The following is a 17,219-nucleotide window of genomic DNA, read 5'->3' as shown; positions in this document are numbered from 1 at the left end:
TAAAACTTAACTTATTAAGTAAAGTTCACTGAAACAATTATTCTAAGCCCTACTTGCTACAAAACATAATATTCAGAATAGCTACAAAATCCTGCTGGGGCTTGGAGAATTTCATTCAAATACAATATCACACACGTCACCAGGGGCGGAGGCCAGGGCATGCCCAAGGGGGACCCTCGTATTAACTTTGGAATTTTGTATAATTGGCCCCCCTACACTTTGTTTTTCAAAAAACCCTTCCACTTTTTATTTTTTAGAAGGCCTAATCCACCAAAAAAAAAACACCTTTTAGCCCCTTTTCAAATGCACCCTGACGTTGCAGTTTCGTCAGCTGCACCCAAATTCGCACCTTTGAGTTTCAATTTCACCCTCAAGTACTAAATTGATCTCTTCTCCATTTGAAAAAGTTAAAATAAGTCATCCATTTATAATTTTTTATGTGGAAAAGAGTTCAAACAAGTACTTTAAAGGGTTTTTATGCCTTTTCAAAATATAGTTATTAACTTTTGATTTTTGTATAATTAGGCCCCCCTAAAATTCAATCCTCGCTCCACCACTGCATATGTTACATAACACAGCATGTTCAAAAGTAATGCTAACAATAACACAGCAGCAATGATGAAGATAATATGTACAAAAAGCACACATTGTTTCAAGAAAATTTCCAAGGCTCTCCACGAGTGCAATAACTATAAGCATGCTTCTGAAACTGCAATTCATACTCTTGTCCTGAAAGTTGACCCTGCTCATGGCCATTCTAGTTACTGAATCTTCAATGCACATATCAGAATTAATACTAACCACAAATGATTCCTCAAATCCAAATCAATGTGCAGAGCTTTAGCAGCTTACTAGCTTTAAAACTCAATCTTATAATGTATGATCCAGATTCCAGAGTGCATAAATAGAAGAATACCTGCACAGCAGCAGCTGTTTCCAGAGCAATAGTCGTACTAACAGCGTGGTTGCTTTCAAAAAAATTGATGATTTCATCAATGGAATTCTTCAAATACTGCCCAAAACGTTAATAAGTTATCAAGTATAAGAATTAACAAATCATCCTAGAGGATTAGAGAGCAGCAACATACAGTCATGTAGCATGGAGAAGCTTTGACAACCATGCTCCAGTCCACCTTAGCATCAAAAGGCTTATAGCAAAAGACGCCAGTTAAAGAATCCAAAGAACTTGCACTCTGCACGCAGAAATTACTTGATTTATGGTGCCATGCTAATGAGAACAAACCAGCAATCGAATTTTGTGGATAAGAAAGGAAATTTCCGTCACTAAAGGAATTCCAACCTCAGCAAGGAGACCATGTGGTGAGGATAACCTATATGACCCTAGTTTCATGTCAAAAACCTTAGTTTCTGGATAAAGCTTAATGGAGCAATCAAGACCGTCACATGATAGCTCAGCAAGAGACTCATGGAACTCATCAACGAGCTTTGAAGCATTATGTTGCATGTGAACCTCCAAATGAGTATGAAGAGCATCCATTTTCTGGTTGAATAGCATCGAGTGATCATCATTATCTTCCTTATAACCTATCAATTTGTTTAACTGTTCCCAGTCCTCATCGGTGAAGTGAAACTCTTCACTTTCATCTTTAAGAGATTGATTGCCCCTGAAAATAAAATAAGATGAAGAATAATAACATTATTAATCCAGAATAGCTTACCCAGTTTTCATGAGTATTTTGTGTCTTCTTTTAAGATCTTAGTTCTGATAGTGAATTAGATCTTGAAAGAACTAGAGAAGCTCGACTGAAAATAAGATCTCACTTTATGATAGAAAGAAACGACCAAGATTTTTACTCAGTTGGAACAGGTTTGTTCATCCAATTCTGAAGGGTGTCTAGGTATAAGAAACTTGATTATCTAAAACAGGGCCCTTGATATATTGGCTTAGATGTCAATCCGTCAGGTATAAGGCTACTAAGATTCAACAAGGCTTGCAGCAGAACTAGTGGGATGTCCATTCAAATATGACGCACCATTTTAACAAAGTGGATAATTCTAGTGGTATTTTCATATGAAAGAAACAGATATCACATCAAAGAAACACGAAAATTTTCATGTGCTTCCTATTCTCTAGATATTATAGATAAAAAGTCCATTTAAGGTCTCAAAATGTATTTTTTAAAAATACTTGAACAACAATGATGTTTGATAGAAAGAAAGCCTAAAATAGGCTCTTACTCCTAATAGGTGTGTTCTATCATATATCGCAAGTATACTAAATTACTTCTTCCTTGTTTCAACATGGTAAAAGTTTAGGAGGCTGTATGCGGTTCCATTTATTATGCACAAAGTGGTAGTTTTGGCATGTATCTAGGCACTTCTGAAGATGTATGGAAGACCTTTCTTTGAGTATAATCACACTTGATTGAAGGGAATAACTCGAGCTTTTCATTGTTCTTACTGTAGTTGTGTAATGAAGTTACAGAAGATTTCTTGCCCTTCATGCTGTAGTTTCTTTTTTCTCAATCAAGTCTCTTTTCATAAACACATGCATGCACAAGTTCTTACGGAGAAACTAAGACAAGCATCTAGAGTTTTGAACTCAAAGAAAAATAAAAATTATACCATCCAAGTGACCACCACGATTTTTGAGCTTTCTGCTTCCCTGAGTGAAGCTCTGATTCTATTGATTGCTCCACAAACTTGTGAGCCAGCATCCTGCGTACGTGCTAACAAGATATAGTGAAATACTCCCAATAAAAAGGTTGACATATCAAAACTCAAAAATGTGTAACACTATCACATACTATTCATTAGCTAACCACCACAACAGCCACAAGCAAGAATATTCCGGTGCAACCATAGAGTATTCACATAGATTTATGGACAAGCGTTGAATAACAAAAAATTATCGAGAAGTATATGCATGCATATCTTGTACTTTCCGTCACTGACTGTAAAATAATAAATAGTGACTTGATACATGTGTATAATACTCCAAAAGATGAAAAAAAAAAAACAGGATAAGAATGTAGGATGCAATCATAAGGACATAGATAACGATGACTATATAAGATAATAATGCATCTGATCTCACAAGCAATTTGAAAGAAATTGATTGACATGCACAGCCATATTGGATAAATAAGTATCACCGGAATCATGAGAATTGGAGCCATTATTTTTTCTGGCTGAACACATATCTGGCCCCTATACTTTTACTCGATTTTCATTTTTAGACGATGAACTATTTTTTGTCTAATGTACATCCTGTACTTTTATTTTTGTATAAGATAAATCCTTCCATTAAAAAAGGTACTGGCAGTAAATCTAATTTAATCCCTGTAATTTAAATTTATATACATTTAATCATCATACTTTATGTTAATTAATTAGATCCCTATCTCACTTTTTAAAAAAAAAAATCAGATTGAAAACTTTCAATAATTATATTTATATCTTTTTTTAAAGGCATTATATAATTTTCCTAATAACTATGTATAGTGGCTATGTTGGTTAAAACTCAAATTTGAAATTCATAAATTGTACAAATAGGAGCCATCATTTTATCAGTTAATTAAAACCAAATCTAATTCTTTAAGATATATTAACTGAATTATTTTTAATATTTAATTGAAGAGACCAGGTTTTATTCTTACCAAACTTTGTTTTAACAAAACTTATTGATATGAATAACAAAAATCAAATATATAAAAAGTTGAAAAAAATTACACAAACAGTCTAAAACCGCGCAAAGTTTTCAACAGCACATTTAGAAAAAAAAGTTTCTTCAGCACCTAAATATTCTCGCTTTTTCACTCCGTATCAGCAATGTATTATTTAAGGTATCAAATATGAATCCGTGGTTTATTTTTTATAGATAAAAACAAAAGCATAAAGTTTCTCATTTTGTTACCAGAGAGATGTATCGGAGATGTATGCGCAATATTCTTTTTAGGTACAAATATGCATCTAAGATGTATTAAAATAAAAGCGTAAAAAGTGAAAAGATTTTTGTTTTTTTAGTTAAAGATGAATATTTTTGGATATAGAGCGTGATTTTGAAAATTCAGTGGGTTTTTTTGTAGTTTTATGGTTTTCCCTAAACATATTCAAATAGTTAAATTAATCAGTTTATTTAGTCAATGCAATCAAAATAATAAAATCATATAACATGAATCAAGATAAATAAATTTATTTGATTAATTTGGTCTGTTTATTAAATTTTAGAAATTAAAATCCAAACCGAACTAAAATTTATTACAAATTGAATTAAATAAACTGACAATCAAAAGTTATAAAATACTTTGACAAAATTAATCATAATTTGTTAATTTAATCAGTTTTATAATTTAACCAAAAATTTGCTCGTCCCCATACAATTTCTTCATGTTTTATGAAGACTAAAAATTTCAAATATTATTATTCTTCATTCCCTTGGCTAATTAATTTTATTATAATTAAAAATATAAATAGATATTCATAAGTTAATAAAATTATTTTTTTAAAATTGTAAACTATTTTCTTTTTTATTATTTTTAATAAAATTAAATTGTATATTACTAAAATACTATTTTTATATTTTAATTTAATATGAAATTATTTTAATATTTTTTTGTTGGGAAATAGGAATTAGGGAAAAGTCTATGAACTTATTAGCAAGATTCTACGACTATATAAACCCAAGAGGTCAATTAATAAAATACAATTAGGCTGAATATCTATTAAAACTTCAACTAAATATTATGTCCATCCAGCTTGATATAGAACCAATTAGCAGCATAAATCAATACATAAAAACTTATCCATACCTCCACTGTAGTATGAGTTCAATATCAAGTTCATGATCCAACTCCTCAATCTCATTATTGTCATCAATTACAGACCGGTTTGGATCAGACTTCAGCAAAGAGGCATACAAAGATATATATTTCTTGCGTAACCTTGCATCCCTCAGCAACTGCTCCCAGGATAAAGTCCCACTGCCACAAAAATCATTTCTTTTAAGTATAGTAACAATATCTATACAAATTTGGATAGAAATTTTGAAAACTAAAAGGAAGGTCAGAAAAATTACACTCCCCTAAACCTCATGCGACCACCATGATTCCCAGAAATCATCAAAGATGACATTGAGAAACAAGAATGTGCATCACTTCCATTTCTCTTTCTCATGCAACTTATATCAAAGCTATGATATATAATTATTCAACAATAACACTCGCTAAATGGGAAAAACTTTAAAAATTAAGGATAATTATTGATATATCTATGTAATTGAGAACAGCAAGGAATATTAGATTAGTTCCCAATTTGAATTAATTATTTATCTACTTTTTCTTATAACTAGTTTCGCATTACGTGCTATGCACATCTTTAAAAATAATAAGATAGAAATTTAAATAATAATATATTGACCAAATACAGTATTTTAATTTTGTAGTTCAATTAAACTAAAATATAGGTATTCCTACTAATTTGGAGACAATTTAGTTATTTTTTACATACTAAAAGCTAAATTGGAGATAATTTAGCTACCTATTCTGATGAGGACTTTAATTACAATAGTGATTAATTAAATAACTAATTAGTTAATGACTATAAACCTTTATTTAGTAGTAAACTGAAAAGGATTATTCAGTAAATTTGCCTATCCCCCCATCCATGCTTTTATATATAGTATAGAAGTATAGATAGATAGATAGATAGATAGATAGATAGATATTATCATTAATTTTCTCCAAAAAAAAATTATTATTAATGGACAATTCTTGTTAAATTTCAATTTAAATTAACAACTTATTTAAATATTAATATGAGTTTCCACCAAAGCATCATTCTCTTGAATTACCATTGGATAAAAAAAATTCAATTAATTTTTTTAGTTTTCATTATAAAAATTATTATTATTAGATACTTCTTATTTTCCAATTTATATAACACTGTTTATTTATAAAGTATTAATCTACTTAATTTTAAATTTTTTTTATTATGAAAAATAATATTGATAAAATATTTTCATGATTTTCTATTATACAAATATTTAAATAATTTAATTAGTTTTTTTATTATATTGTAAAAGATAATAATTATTATTTTTAAAAAGATATCATTAACGAAACATTCTACTGAGTTTCAAGTTTGTATAGCCTAATTATTTAATTTATTATGTATTATGCATTATAATGCTCTAAAATTATTTCATTTTAAAATTAATTTACATTTCTATAAGCTACGAATTTGTATAAACTACTTAATTAATTTCTTTTTTTAATTATTCCTATCCTCAATTTATTATTTCAATAATCATATGATTTATAATTAATTTAGGGTTAATGTCATAAAAATTCACCAACTTTACACGTTTTCTCAATTTAATCGTTTTCTTTAAAACTTCTCATAAAAATACACCAACTTTCATTTTTTCCAAATTCATACACGGTGCTGACGTGTCACTCATTCATGCACACATCAGCAAATTGCACCAATGAATGAGTGTCACGTCAGCACCGTGTATGAATTTGGAAAAAAATGAAAATTAGTGTATTTTTATGAGAAGTTTTAAAGAACGTAATTAAATTGAGAAAACGTGTAAAATTTGTGAATTTTTATGACATTATCCTATTAATTTATGTTCTCATAAATTTCTTATTTTGATAAGTTGATTAATTTCTATTTATTTAATATTTCAAAATAAAAATTACTTTAAAATGATTTAATTTTTTCTATGATAAAATTTATAATTTATAGAAGTATAATTGCAGTTTAAATTTAATAAAATCATGAATATAAAGTTTTTAATATTTAGAATATATATTTTTCATATAGAATTATTATTTCTAAAAATACTTGATTTTAAAAATAATTCAATTGAAATTAAAGTTATTAATAATAAATTAATCATTTACTATTATTTTTAAATTGTTAATATTGAAATTAGAGTTTATATAAAAATGCGGGTATACGACTAGTTAATAATAACTTCCAAGTACTTTCGTCACTAAGATTACCAAGGTTTGATCACTTAAATTAATCAAAATATTTTATTGCGAAATCCAGCAAAGATCGTAAAATTCAAGGAATGCATATACCAGCACTACACAGTCCACGCCTGCTCTTACACAAACAGGCAGGAAGAGCTTTGCACCAATTGACATCATAGAAAACTACCTCAGTTTTATATCAGGATAAAAGTCATCTGATTTGTAATATTTATAAACTTAAACATCCATGGTCATATTTCACATAAAATTCACTATGTTAAGAAAAGGAAAAAGAAAGCAACTAGTGAAATACCTTCCCTTCTTCGTATGGTCAGAAACAACTCTGAAGGCATACTTCCACCACAATCGTGGATTAGCTTTTACCGACACAACTGGACGATAATGTGCATATTTTAATCGTTGGTTAAATGCAGCAAAATTATCGGCTAATTTTAAGATATCCCTGTATCCATTCTGTAAAGGCAAGTGAAACTTAATGAGCGTAAAGGAACCTAGTATTCTCAAAGGAAAGTTGGAATTGAAACACCAGTAAAAACCTTTGACAAAGACAGTGTCACGTCATTTAAGTTCACTGCTGCTTTCTGCAGAGGTTGACCAGCAGGTTGATCACCATTAGCATATTCATTCGACCGCAACTTTGAGTACTTTGCATTCCCAGTCACCGGCTGCAGAATGTATGAGTGCTTTTTCATTATATGATCAGCTGGTTTACCATTATTTGTTCCAAACTTGAAAACCTGAAATTTCAAGCAAACTTACATATCATTTAATAGAGACGAGACAAACAAATGCAGAACTGATAGAGGCTACAAATACTATACTAACAAGGTTGAAAACATGGTACCTGAACCCACTCTGAGGGGAGCAAGTCCTCCCATGGTTTATCAACATGCCATGGTGATATATCAGAGTCCAGATACACCGCAAGTTGATCGAGTTCAGCAGACTGTAAAGAAGTTGAGAGAAAATAACATGAATAGCCCAAACAAATTGCGAGAAGAATCACAAAGTGGATATATCCAGAAAGAGATTCATTTCACATGCAAGCACTTGTCTAAGCTTATAGATTTAAAAGCAAAGTATAATAGATGAGTAGAAAAGATATGGGTCCTAAAACTTTAGCAGCATTAGACTAAGCACTCGGCTATTTAAAATAAACTACTTATTTCCACTTACAACAAAAGAGAATGAATATACAAAAGCATTCCACAGTTTCACCATATTGAAAATCTGGGTAGAGTATGGAATACAACCTTCTGAATACGATCTAGTGTACCACCAGTTACAAAAGTTTCCATCCCATTATCATCAACTGTCACGGCTGAGAGTTTCCCCAAAGTTAAACCCGTTGCAAAGGGGTGACCGGGATTGCTAAAAAGTAGAGAATAGTGTGTCAAATAAAGCAAAGATAATCAAGCAATTGATACTCAAATGTGAAAGCATACCTCTCCAGATCCTCATATCTAATATGGATATTTGAAATTGAAAGCTTCAAATTCCCAATTATAGTGTTGACAAGGGATCCCATCCACGATGTATTCTTGATAGTCAAACATGAAAAGCCAATACTGTCAAGTCTAACAATTTAAGGATATAATCTTTGAGAAACGCAACTCCCAAAGAGATCATAAAATTACTGGTGGGACAGTGGAAGACCCACAAATAAGACTTATCCACAAATTCTTAGAACTATACTGATTATGTGGTAATAAAAGTGCCAAAAACCTAAACAAGTGGAAGAACAAGGACAGCATGAACAAGTTGTGTGCTAAATGAAATTTACAGAAAACCCATTAACTGTTTTTTCTATCCTATTTTATCTCAATGGAGCTAAAAGGAACATGTTGATAAACATACGTGAATGATAGAAGAAAACGCTTGAGGTGAATACATTAAGAACAAAGAACAACTTTTAACTCAAAATACACAAGACAGATTGCAATCACCAAGAACATTGGCACAATTCCTCAGTATATATTTTCTTTTCCTGCAAGTCCTCGAGCAGTTTCAAAGACCGTAAAGAAGAGGACACAGGCATAGTAAAATCAAAATATAGAAAGAATGCAGTATGAAACACAGCAGAGATTCTACTTCAATGAACCAATGACACAAATAAAGAACAAAACTAAAAAAAATATAAACATGATAGGTATATAGAAATAGAGAACACGTTTGACAAGACATGACACTAAGCTATGGACGGTTAAGACACTGGGATGATCAAGGTGCTCGTTTGCAGATTTGGTTGCCAGTGGTTGTTCGGTAAATCCGAGTAGAAGTTAGCACCAACTTATCTATGTTCCAGCTTATTACTCCCCACTGCGTGGGAGCAACAAAGCAGCATAGATGAACAGTTCATACTCCAACAAAGTCAACCATGCTGGTGATTTACAACGCATACTTTACATTTTTACTATCATCGTCACTTGAGCCAAAGACACCACTACCAAGGAATATCAAATTACGGCAAGATTACTTTACATTTGAAAGTTCAACGCTTGAAGCAAGATAATTTTTAAAATTTGGCATGATTGAAAAGTTGCAAAAAAGCAAAAATCGACAACAGAAGGCAGTAAGCTATAAGTTGGATATGAAAGTTTTTACTAATGTGTAGCTTGACTTCTGTCAGCAAAGTTAAATAGGTAAAAAATATTGGAGATACATGTAAGAAATAAACAAATAAAAACTGTCAGTTAAATTAAAAACAAATATTAAACCACTAAACTCAGAGACACTCTCCCAAAAATCCTAAGAGCAGAAACACAAAATAAACCAAAAGAATACAACAAATCCCACAAGAAGTCAAAAACTAAAAATTGTGGGCATCTCCAGCCAAATGATCAGGGGAGATAAGAAAAAGAAAAATTCTAAGGGATTTAGGACCATCCATTACAAGCCAACAAAAGTCTCCAAAACTCTGCACTTGCCTTATCTTCCTAAGAATGTCCAAAAAGATAAATCTAAAAGGTCCAACCTACATTACAAGGGCACATGACACACCAATTAGGAGACAAAGCAGTATAAGTTCTTGTAAGGAATTTATGTAATTGCAAAGTTCTAAATATTTCAGTATACACGACTCCTTTTAGGCATCGTCAAATTTAGCTGGATGTGTATAAGTCGTCAGGTAAAAATCATACCAATTCTGACTTCAATTGATGTGCCCTCTCCAACAACTTCATCTCCATTTCCTATGACCAAAAAATAGGAAAGTCAATTAATGAATCAAAATATCAGTACATAGAAACAGAATCTACTTACCCATGGATCAACATGTCTTACCCGTACTCGGTTTTTCTTTGCTTCTTGGACTGCATCTTCACTGCGCCCCTCCACTTGGGTTGCAGGTTCTGCTAATAGGAAAATTCGATCTAGGGAAACTAAAACAGGATCTTGGCCAAGCCTACTCCATGGAACCTGAAATGTAAAAAAATTATGTCTCTTGAACAAGCAAACAATCTACAGTATCTGATACCAATTCCAAAATTAGTTAGTCAGCGAGCCGATAGAATAATATGTAAGCATGGAAGCAGAATATGACCATTCATTTCTACCTTGTATATTTATAAAATAACAGTATTTTGTGTCTCTATCTTGGGCAATACATTTTCCTGTATTATCACTATTCAACATAAAATCAATTTTTTTTTCTGAATGGATATGAATTCAGAGTTCAGAAAATTCTGTTTACCATCTTAAGAATAATAATATAAGCGCCAAGATTTAAGTCATAGTAAGTTAGAGAAAATAAAATAACAATGATTATCATATTTGAAAAAGAAGAAGTAACAGATTATGGTAATAAGCTTGAAGCAACCAATAATACTGCGCAGTCCAAGTTAAACATCAAATAATTCAATTATAAAATACAATCACTATGTTAGGATCTCAGCATATAAATCCTTAGCATGCAGGTCTAACCACAAAATGACATCAGCACCAATCCCATTATATCTAAAATTTCTTTTCTGCAACTATCCCCAAGACATCTTTGCCTAATTTACACATCATGATCTGTTTCCACTTTCTGCTTGCCGTGCAATTGATAACTAAATATAAAAGGACCTTGGATCTATTGTCATGAGCCAATCAAACACAGCAAAAACTCATGCACTTCTGCCAATTGGCCCCATAATTAGTTGCCTCTTATTTTGAACCATCAAAAAGAAAATATCCGTCCAGAATGACAGTCAAGCAGAGCATTTTTCTCCCGCAGGTAATTTCATGAATAACTAGAACTGAATCGACATCATAGCACCAGATGTTCCTATTGCAACATGTAGCTGAACGTTAAGGCCCAGTTTGGCACAGATTTTCTAAATTAGCTTCTAGATTTTATTTTCCTTTTATTCCTCCTAAAAAAATTTGAGAATCTGGTAAATACTTCTTCCTGAAGTAATTTTTGGAAAAGCTAAAAGAAAGAAAAAAATCAAAAGCCAATCCACAAAAACCAGCGCAAAGCGGCCCCAATAAGAAACCTCTTCTCCAAACCGTCTAACCAGCCAATGTCCCTAACACCAATCCCTTCTACAGCAAATAGATAAATGATGTAGAAACAGATCACAAAGCTATCATATCAGAAGAGCAATGAATGGTCAATCATCTAAGCAAATTTAGATCTAATCCAACCATTCTTATCAACAACTTAAACGGCCAAACATTAACATTTCATTTCCCAATCAATTGATGCACCAACCAACTTCAGGGACTAAAAAAGTAAAGCACTAAAAGATCTTTCCTCTAATGCAAAAGAGAAGATTTATGCTAAACCAATATCTGAATTGTAGACTAAATGAAACCTAAAAGGCTAAAACCATCAAATCCATTTCATAATTCAGTATGTCTAAAAGACGGAATGCTTCAGAGGTATCTCAAAACTAAAATCCATCCCCACAATGATTATCACCCACAGCAGACATTTTAGCAGTCACAATTCCCCCACTTAACTCATCCACTACCACTTCTATGGTAAACTATACAAAAGATAGGTTGCCTTCTTGAAAAAAGTTATGATAACTCATCAACCTCAGCCGGTGCTGTATGGTATGACTTTATGATCAGTTTTATCCAAAGGTTCTTAGCCACCCCGCCCAAATAAAACAGGACACTCTCACACCAAAGTTCAATTTGAAAATCCAAATCCTTTTCCTAAGTAAATAGATTATGTTTTCTAAATGTGCAACGTATAAATAAAGTATATTATAAATAATCATATGCCAGCACAAAAGTTCTCTTCTTTTTTCAGTAAAAGTCTCAAAAGCCAATTCACCCAAAAAAAAAAAAACAATTCACCCAAAAGCTCATGTTGTTGGGCGAGAGACTCGAACGATAATTTTATTATCTTAACATACTCCAGCACGTAAATGCTCATTAAGCTTGATGTGTGAACAAACAAGGACACGGCCCCACCTTATCTCGTATTCAAATGTTAATTTAACAGATGGGGATCGTCGATGATCGTGCTCTTAGATCAAAGAGATTATGATACCATGTCAAATAACCAATTCACCCAAAAGTTCAAACTGTTGGGCGAGGCTCTAGCAATAATTTTATCACCTTAACAATCTTCAAAGACAACGGATCCTCTTCAGAAAACTCAACAAACAACAAACAAAACAATAGCATAGAAACAAGCTAAGAGAATAAACCCTCGGACCAAATTGGATAACACTTGAATCGGGCTACGCAAACAAACACTTCAATAGGACTAAAGCAAACGGTCAGTTTGACCGAAATACATGACCGTGTAAAGTGTTTTGGTTAAGTTTGGTTTGAGAGTTCGGTTATTTGTTTAATTTGGATCATACAAAGTTTTTTGATTAAGTTTGGTTAGACAGTCAGTTCGGTTATTATACTTTTTATTATTTTATTTAAGTGAGTTTGTAATTTTGATTGTTTAAAAAAATCAACAGAATTAACCTATTAATTTGGATGGTTTGGTTTTTAATTTTTGAAATTTAATCAAGTTAATCACTTTATTATGGTGAAGTATGAAAACATTGGCCAATTCGGTTAAAGGCGCAAAAAAATTATATTAGTTCAGTTTGAGAGAGTTTGGTTCGGTTTTAACTTAATCGACAAAATGGTCACTCTTACACTTAGTATTGAGGAGCGGTTGGTTCGGTCTACTTAACTGAATGGTTATTTTGGGACTTGAAAAAATGAACAGAAAAAATCGGTTTGCTTCAATTTTTCTAATCAATATCCAGATAAGGATAATTATATAACATAAACTATCGTGCTGGTCAGGTAGGAAGGGCATTGATGCATGTCCCATCTGACCTCAATTCAATTCCCAAAAGAAATTGTTTTTTAAGTATTTATAGCAATTAAGTTAACAAAACAAACTAAAAACATATAAAATACAAGTGATGGAAATCAAAACCAATACTTTTGGGGGAAAACAAGACACTTTACCACTTAACCAAATAAAAGAATTTGATATTCTTTAAACATATCTTATATATACTCTTATTCTGGTAGGTTTGGTCATCTTCAATGCCAAACAAAAATCAAACTAAATGTTATTTCGATTTTATTACAGTTAGGTTAAAATACTTTGATTCGGTCGGTTATTTCATTCTATTTCTTGCTGAATGCACCACTACCGAAGCTTAAAAAAACCATTTCTCAAGTCATGAATTACTATCCAAATGTCAATTAAGAAGAAAATACACCACTTCATCCCAAGACATATTAAAAGAGAAAATTTTGCTTCTTTTTCTATTAGACAGCTCCATTACGTAAGGGGTAAGGTCAATTCGGCATCCTTCCTACAACCAAAATCTCTCCATAGACAATAAAAAAATCTCTAGAACGCACTGCATAAAATAAGGTCAAATAAAGCACAATTTTAAACTCCTTAAATAAATTTTGATGGAAAGATATTTGTATGTATTCATTTCTACCACATACACAAAGCAATTCACCCACGAACATTATGAATTTAGAATTCAGGAAAACTATGTTACTTCAAGGAAATGTTGCACCAACAAACCTTAAGCTTTACTGATCCAAGAAATCCTGCTTTAACCTTCACAGGTAACTGTAATGCATTAAGTGCCTCCGGCTTCAGTTGCATATTTGTTAGCTCAACATCACCTGTTTTAAGTTTTAACAGTTGTAAGAACTGAGAAATATAAAACATGGAAAATAACACACTTTCAAAATTGACAAAATGTCTATTATATGACATGGATTTAACCTTATACCTCTTTGCCCGAAGCTCATCAATTCAACACAAGTTCAATTTTGATTTAAGTGGCACTTATACAGTGACCATACATCTACCCTAGATTCTAAAGCTTATATACTGCCAAAGAATGAGAGCCTTGGCCTATCACAGGAATTAACAAATTTGAACAAGCTTGGAAACTTGGAAAAACACCATCGAGGGCAAAGCAAATGCCATTGACGGAAAATTAATTCTCCCTAGTCGAGGGTATCATAGAGAACAGCCAGCTGGTTACATTAGTTCCCAAGGACAAAAGGCTATGATGAGAGAAAGAAAAGCCTAAACTAAAACAAAAGGACTCCTGAATCTGTGGGATTTAAAACTTTAAAACAACTCAACTAGCTGGATATAGAGCTTAAGAACAGCTCAACCAGCTAACTCGAAATAGAGCTTAAGAACAACTCAACCAGTTAGACAGAGCTTAAGGACAAAACAAGGAAATTATACATTGAATTGTTTTTCGCAAATTACTCTGTTATGTTTCAGCAGATAAGAGAGAGAAAAGAAAATTGGCAGGTCTGAAAGATTTAAGGAAACTCCAATGCTGAAACCATGCTTTAGATTTGGAAGGGCAAAGGCCTAAACTTAAAATCAGAACTTGAAATATAAAAATCCTATTTTCTGGTAGTTCTCAAAAAAAAATAACTCAAATTTTTAATGGATGCGAGTTCTAAATTTGGCATTCCCAAGTCAAATGATGTGATAACAAAAGCTGTAACTTCACAATTGAAAAAACTTAAAACCAAGTTAGCAAAAGCTCTAAATTCACAATCGAAAGTCAAAGCTCATTCAAGAAGTTAAGCAATTACATGGATTTCCTATTCCGGATTCAACATCTAGCTTGTGATCAGCTCAACTTCAAATCAAAACTAAGCAACTAAAACTGAGCATATGTCATACAAATCTGGTGCACATAGAGTTCATTTAATACTACTATTCTATTACATACAACTTCTGACTTCATTTATGGTAAATTTGACATCAAAAAAACGTAATGCTACTTTAGAAATTTCACAATTGCGACTCCTAGAAGCTAAAATAAACCACAAGAACAATAAAGAATCCTATCTTCCTTATTTAAATTACATTTCAACTTAGCAATGAGTGAGCAGCTATAGTTATCCTCCATCTCGATCACACTGCATTAATATCATACAAATGAACAATAGTACATACACCCTTTACACTGAGTTAGTTAATCCTGCGAACTTCTAGCTTAACCCCAAGCTTAATCCTCTAACTTGCAATTTTTACCTATATTACTTCCACTTTAGTTCTATAATCTAAACTAACTTCCCCAACTCCATCCATGAATACTTAAAATTATCAAAAACAAAAAATATCATCATTGACATTACAATTTCCTTAACCTAAATAGCTGAAAAATATCACGTATAGAAATTAAAAAATTACTAATAGCAAATACACATCAGAAAATGAATTAAGCAAGAATTAGACCAATTCTAAAACCTCGAATTTCAATAAAACATCCGATTTTCATAAGGAATACTAAAAAAAACGCTAGTGAAACAAAAAAGTTGAGAACAAACCTTGCCAGACACTGATTTTGAGAGCTTCTTTATTAAGACCTCGAACATAGTTCCCTAAGTATCTCTGCAACAGATACGCCACCTGATCCTCCAACATCTTTCCGTTCGCCGGTGACCGTCGATTGATTAGGCGATGACGATCATCTGCTCACGCGATAGTAGCGGTAGTGATACTGTAACAGTAGTATTCAACATGGATTTCCTTTTTGATCGGCGAGAATATTCAAGAAAATGAATTATCAAACAAAAGATAATAATAATTTCGATCGGAAGTAATTTCTAATTTTACGTTACATTTACGATTGTTCTTTTTTTATTATTATTATTATTATTTTGTTTTAGAGAGAGAAACGAGCGCGATTCGTGTTTGTTTTTACTTTTTTGAAGTTTAGACTTACGAAGCAAAATCTGTGCTATCAATGAAGAGACACGTCTTCGGTCAATTTGACGTGCGGCTTAGAATATGATGCACCCCAGCACTCGCATATTGCTTCTTCTATGATGTTCCACAAAAAGATTATGATAAGTATAGAGGTCGGCAATAATAATCAAGTTAGTGTATAGTAGTCATTGATATTAAAATTTATTTATTAGAAATATCTTAATAAATATTAAAAGTTTTTTATTTATAATTGGTAAGGCGACCTAGCATTTGATAATAATAGACTTTTTTTTTAAATACCATCTTACATAAATTTTCAAAAATAACTCGACTTTTAAAATTCAAGGCACTATTTTTTGTTTTTTTTAAACAACATCGGTAATTTTTAGTGGTGTTTTTGCTGACGTGGCAGACCATCGAGTGTCCAAAACAGCGAAATTTGTCCATATTGTTTTTGAAAAGAAATGAAAAATGATGCCCTGAATTGACATGTTTTAAAAAGTCGAGTTATTTTTGAAAAATCGTGTAAAGGTGATGATTTTATATGTAATTAACTCTTTTTTCTATTTAGAATAATACAAATAAGTCTTTTATCTTTAAAAACGTTTAAAGAAGTCCTATTAATTAAATAATTTTTTAAATTTTATCAAAAAAATTAAATAATTAAAAAATGCTTCCGACCCATCACCGTCCATCATACTCCTCCAATATAAAAACCCGCCACCTGTCTTTTTCGGACCCGCCACTGTCATCCATCTTACTCGTCCCTCCAGGAAGGAGGACGAGCTCTTCCTTACATGTAAGGAGGAGCGAGGAGAATAAGTTCTTCTTCTTTGGAAGGAGGAGCTCGTCCTTATTCCATGGAAGGACGATCAAGATGGAAGACGGCGGTAAGTCCGAGAATCGAAAAAAAAATTGAAAAAGTGTAAATCGATTTCGTTTTGTGTAAAGAGTGTTTTTTTACGGTTTTTAATTTTAAAAAGTTATTGATAATTAATATAATCAAAATTATTATTATTATTTGTTGAATTTTTGAGGAAGAATATTTTTTTCTACTATTAATAACATTAACGTCTAATTAGAATATA

At 31.7% G+C, this 17,219-nt stretch overlaps 1 protein-coding gene across 1 annotated transcript in view; it reads right to left on the bottom strand.

Moving 5' to 3' along the window:
• Nucleotides 1-16,147, bottom strand: part of LOC126673249 (uncharacterized) — a 50,428-nt gene extending 34,281 nt beyond the window's left edge. Inside the window, exons 1-14 of the mRNA XM_050367325.2 lie at nt 15,750-16,147; nt 13,963-14,066; nt 10,248-10,382; nt 10,106-10,156; nt 8,411-8,505; nt 8,219-8,336; nt 7,810-7,911; nt 7,502-7,702; nt 7,258-7,418; nt 4,773-4,943; nt 2,587-2,679; nt 1,301-1,625; nt 1,089-1,193; nt 917-1,012 (exon numbers count right to left, since the gene is read on the bottom strand). Coding sequence (XP_050223282.1) covers nt 917-1,012; nt 1,089-1,193; nt 1,301-1,625; nt 2,587-2,679; nt 4,773-4,943; nt 7,258-7,418; nt 7,502-7,702; nt 7,810-7,911; nt 8,219-8,336; nt 8,411-8,505; nt 10,106-10,156; nt 10,248-10,382; nt 13,963-14,066; nt 15,750-15,846 — 1,854 coding nt within the window. The 5' untranslated portion in view covers nt 15,847-16,147. The remainder of the gene's footprint in view (nt 1-916; nt 1,013-1,088; nt 1,194-1,300; nt 1,626-2,586; nt 2,680-4,772; nt 4,944-7,257; nt 7,419-7,501; nt 7,703-7,809; nt 7,912-8,218; nt 8,337-8,410; nt 8,506-10,105; nt 10,157-10,247; nt 10,383-13,962; nt 14,067-15,749) is intronic.
• Nucleotides 16,148-17,219: the final 1,072 nt, after the last annotated feature.

Source organism: Mercurialis annua, linkage group LG3, assembly GCF_937616625.2.
Source record: "Mercurialis annua linkage group LG3, ddMerAnnu1.2, whole genome shotgun sequence".
Taxonomy (NCBI): domain Eukaryota; kingdom Viridiplantae; phylum Streptophyta; class Magnoliopsida; order Malpighiales; family Euphorbiaceae; genus Mercurialis; species Mercurialis annua.
This window is presented reverse-complemented; position numbering and strand designations above follow the sequence as displayed.